General features: G+C 48.5%; 1 protein-coding gene across 1 annotated transcript; it reads right to left on the bottom strand.

The window, feature by feature from the left end:
* Nucleotides 1-849: 849 nt before the first annotated feature.
* On the bottom strand, nucleotides 850-3,621 carry LOC135534621 (fibrillin-2-like; the record flags this gene model as incomplete). Its single annotated transcript, XM_064961556.1, has 6 exons — nucleotides 3,511-3,621; nucleotides 3,227-3,352; nucleotides 2,650-2,775; nucleotides 2,308-2,430; nucleotides 2,034-2,159; nucleotides 850-975 (listed from the first exon to the last, which is right to left on the bottom strand). Coding segments are annotated over exons 1-6 (649 nt in total), but the record flags the coding sequence as incomplete, so codon positions are not given.
* Nucleotides 3,622-4,297: the final 676 nt, after the last annotated feature.

Genomic DNA, 4,297 nt, shown 5'->3' on the forward strand with positions numbered 1-4,297 from the left:
TTTTATATATCATAGTCTGTACTCTGGTTTATAACTTATAGTCTGTTTTATATCTCATTGTCTGTACTCTGGTTTATACCTTATAGTCTGTACTCTGGTTTATACATTATAGTCTGTACTCTGGTTCATACATTATAGTCTGTACTCTGTTTATACATTATAGTCTGTACTCTGGTTCATATCTTATAGTCTGTACTCTGGTTCATACATTATAGTCTGTACTCTGTTTATACATTATAGTCTGTAGCCTAGTGGTTAGAGTGTTGGACTGGTAACCGAAAGGTTGCAAGTTCAAATCCCCGAGCTGACAAGGTACAAATCTGTCGTTCTGCCCCTGTACAGGCAGTTAACCCACTGTTCCTAGGCTGTCATTGAAAATAAGAATTTGTTCTTAACTGACTTGCCTAGTAAAATAAAGGTTAAAATTAAATTCTGGTTCATACATTATAGTCTGTACTTTGGTTCATACATTATAGTCTGTACTCTGGTTCATACATTATAGTCTGTACTCTGGTTCATACATTATAGTCTGTACTCTGGTTCATACATTATAGTCTGTACTCTAGTTTATACATTATAGTCTGTACTCTGGTTCATACATTATCGTCTGTACTCTGGTTCATACATTTTCGTCTGTACTCTGGTTCATACATTATCGTCTGTACTCTGAAGTGAAACATGACGAAAGGTTTATGACAGCGTCATAACTGAGATCGTGTTTTACAGTAATATCCTTGCTGTAACCACCAGTATGTGTGTGTAGCCCATGGTGCTGTGTGTGTCTGTGTGCATGTGTCTGTGTGCATGTGTCTGTGTGCATGTGTCTGTGTGCATGTGCGTGTACTGTACCTGTGCAGCCGGTGGAGCCCTTCTTAACAAAGTACCCCAGCTGGCAGTGGCAGATGAATGATCCCTTGGTGTTCTCACAGTCCCCATGCAGACAGATGTTAGGGTTCAGCTCACACTCATTCACATCTGGACACACACACAGGAACATGAGCTAACTGGTCTTGGAAAGGGGACAGAGGAGTATGTCTAACAGGGTCAAAGAGAGAGAGAGCGAGACAGAGAGAGAAACGAGGAGAGAACGAGATAGGAAAAGAGAGAGAAACAGAGAGAGAGAGGTGGGGAGAGAGACAGAGAGAGCGATACAGCAAGAGAGAGGTGGGGAGAGCGAGAGTGACAAAGAGAGAGATTCAGCGAGAGAGGTGGGGAGAGAGAGAGAGACAGATACAGTGAGAGAGAGAGAGGTGGGGAGAGAGAGAGACAGATACAGCGAGAGAGAGAGAGAGAGAGAGGTGGGGAGAGCGAGAGAGACAAAGCGAGCAGTGGAAAGAGAAAAGTAACCGATGCAGGTCCTCATGTCCAGCGAGAGAGAGAGAGACAGAGAGCAATACAGCAAGAGAGAGAGAGACAGAGAGAGAGATACAGCGAGAGAGTTGGGGAGAGAGAGAGAGACAGATACAGTGAGAGAGAGAGAGGTGGGGAGAGCGAGAGTGACAAAGAGAGAGATTCAGCGAGAGAGGTGGGGAGAGAGAGAGACAGATACAGCGAGAGAGAGAGGTGGGGAGAGAGAGAGACAGATACAGCGAGAGAGAGAGAGGTGGGGAGAGAGAGACAGATACATCGAGAGAGAGAGAGGTGGGGAGAGAGAGAGACAGATACAGCGAGAGAGAGAGAGGTGGGGAGAGAGAGACAGATACAGCGAGAGAGAGAGAGGTGGGGAGAGAGAGACAGATACATCGAGAGAGAGAGAGGTGGGGAGAGAGAGAGACAGATACAGCGAGAGAGAGAGGTGGGGAGAGAGAGAGACAGATACAGCGAGAGAGAGAGAGGTGGGGAGAGAGAGACAGATACAGCGAGAGAGAGAGAGGTGGGGAGAGAGAGACAGATACAGCGAGAGAGAGAGAGGTGGGGAGAGAGAGACAGATACATAGAGAGAGAGAGAGAGGTGGGGAGAGAGAGACAGATACAGCGAGAGAGAGAGAGTGGGGAGAGAGAGACAAAGAGAGCAGTGGAAAGAGAATAGTCACCGATGCAGGTCCTCATGTCCATGGAGGCCATGAATCCGTCGTAGCAGAGACAGCGGTACTCTCCAGGCACGTTGGTGCACTGGCCTCCATCACAGATATCAGGGCTGTCCTCACACTCATCTATATCTACACAGGTGTGACAGAGTGAGTGTTAACATGACTTTTCCATGTGTGTGTGTGTGTGTGTGTGTGTGTGTGTGTGTGTGTGTGTGTGTGTGTGTGTGTGTGTGTGTGTGTGTGTGTGTGTGTGTGTGTATCCCAGTGACATACGTACCAGCGCAGGTCCTGAGGTCAGGCATGAGAGCGTATCCCTCACTACAGCTGCACTCGTAGCTGCCCTCTGAGTTGGTACAGTGTGTGTCACAGCCTCCATTCATAATGGTACACTCATCAATATCTGCAATCAGATGGGTTACAGGTAAGTATAGACACACACACACAAACAAAACTCAAATATTGCCTTTTCTGATATTAAAAAATGCTTCGAAGTAATCAGCAAATTCTGTTAATGATCATTTTTGTAAATGTACTTATGTCAGGTATTTCCGTACACTGAAGTATGGCACCCCCTCCCCCAAAGACAAATGATGACATGTCTCAGTCAGTGGTCACTCACCCACACAGCCCTGTCTGTCTGGTGTAACCTGGTAACCTGTGTCACAGGAGCACTGGTAGTTCCCCACCATGTTGACACAGTGGCCGTTCTTACACAGGTTGTCACTCAGCTGGCACTCGTTCACATCTGGAAACACACAAAGATGACATGACAGTCAGCTTAAATCAAAATAACTAGCTTCCATAGTAGACAACATAGAAAGTAGTAGAATATCTTGAGATTACTTTAATGGAGTAGGGGTGTTAACCCCGGTGTCCTGGCTATATTCCCAAGCTGTCCCTCATACCATCATGGTCACCTAATCATTCCCAGTTTACAATTGTCTCATTCATCCCCCTCCTCTCCCCTGTAACTATTCCCCAGGTTGTTGCTGTAAATGAGAATATGTTCTCAGTCAACTTACCTGGTCAAATAACAGTAAAATAAATCAACTTAAAAATGCATTCCAGATGACTTTGGGATGATGTAAAAAAAAGAAGGAAACTGTAGTGTATAGTGTCTCATATTCTAGGTGTTTGTGTGTGTGTGTGTGTGTGTGTAATGTATAGTGTCCACTGTGGATGGATATATGACCTACCTTCGCAGGCAGAACCATCGGGACTAAGCTGGTGTCCCGGGGGACATTCACACTCATAACTCCCCTCTGTGTTCAGACAGGTGCCTCCTCTACACAGCAGAGGGTTCCGCTCACACTCATCAAAATCTGCAGGGGAGAGGGGGAGGAAGAGAGGGAGGATGATAGAGGGACAGTGCAATGAGGTCAGCTGTCAAAAATTACTTGCAAAGAGGATCTCTGAGGAAGTTCTTCCACTCTCCAGTCATCTAGAGAGCAGTGTGTGTCTGTTTGTGGGCGTGACTCACCCATGCAGTTCTTCATCATCATAAAGCCACTTTCATAGCCCTCGAAGCATTCACACTCAAAGCTGCCAGGGGTGTTCACGCAGGTGCCGTGGCCACACAGGTCCGGAGAGATATGACATTCATCAATATCTGAGACACAGAGACAGAGGAGGGAGTAGAGACAGAGGAGGGAGGGGAGACAGAGGAGGGAGGAGAGACAGAGGAGGGAAGGGAGATAGAGGAGGGAGTAGAGACAGAGGAGGGAGTAGAGACAGAGGAGGGAGGGGAGACAGAGGAGGGAGAGAGACAGAGGAGGGAGTAGAGACAGAGGAGGGAGGGGAGGCAGAGGAGGGAGGGGAGACAGAGGAGGGAGTAGAGACAGAGGAGGGAGGAGAGACAGAGGAGAGAGTAGAGACAGAGGAGGGAGGAGAGACAGAGGAGGGAGGAGAGACAGAGGAGGGAGGGGAGACAGAGGAGGGAGGAGAGACAGAGGAGGGAGGGGAGATAGAGGAGGGAGGGGAGACAGAGGAGGGAGGAGAGACAGAGGAGGGAGGGGAGACAGAGGAGGGAGGAGAGACAGAGGAGTGAGGAGAGACAGAGGAGGGAGGGGAGATAGAGGAGGGAGGAGAGACAGAGGAGGGAGGGGAGATAGAGGAGGGAGGGGAGACAGAGGAGGGAGGAGAGACAGAGGAGGGTGGGGAGACAGAGGAGGGAGGGGAGACAGAGGAGGGAGGGGAGATAGAGGAGGGAGGAGAGACAGAGGAGGGAGGAGAGACAGAGGAGGGAGGAGAGACAGAGGAGGGAGGAG

The sequence above is a fragment of the Oncorhynchus masou genome, unplaced genomic scaffold (genome assembly GCF_036934945.1).
Source record: "Oncorhynchus masou masou isolate Uvic2021 unplaced genomic scaffold, UVic_Omas_1.1 unplaced_scaffold_3679, whole genome shotgun sequence".
Taxonomy (NCBI): domain Eukaryota; kingdom Metazoa; phylum Chordata; class Actinopteri; order Salmoniformes; family Salmonidae; genus Oncorhynchus; species Oncorhynchus masou.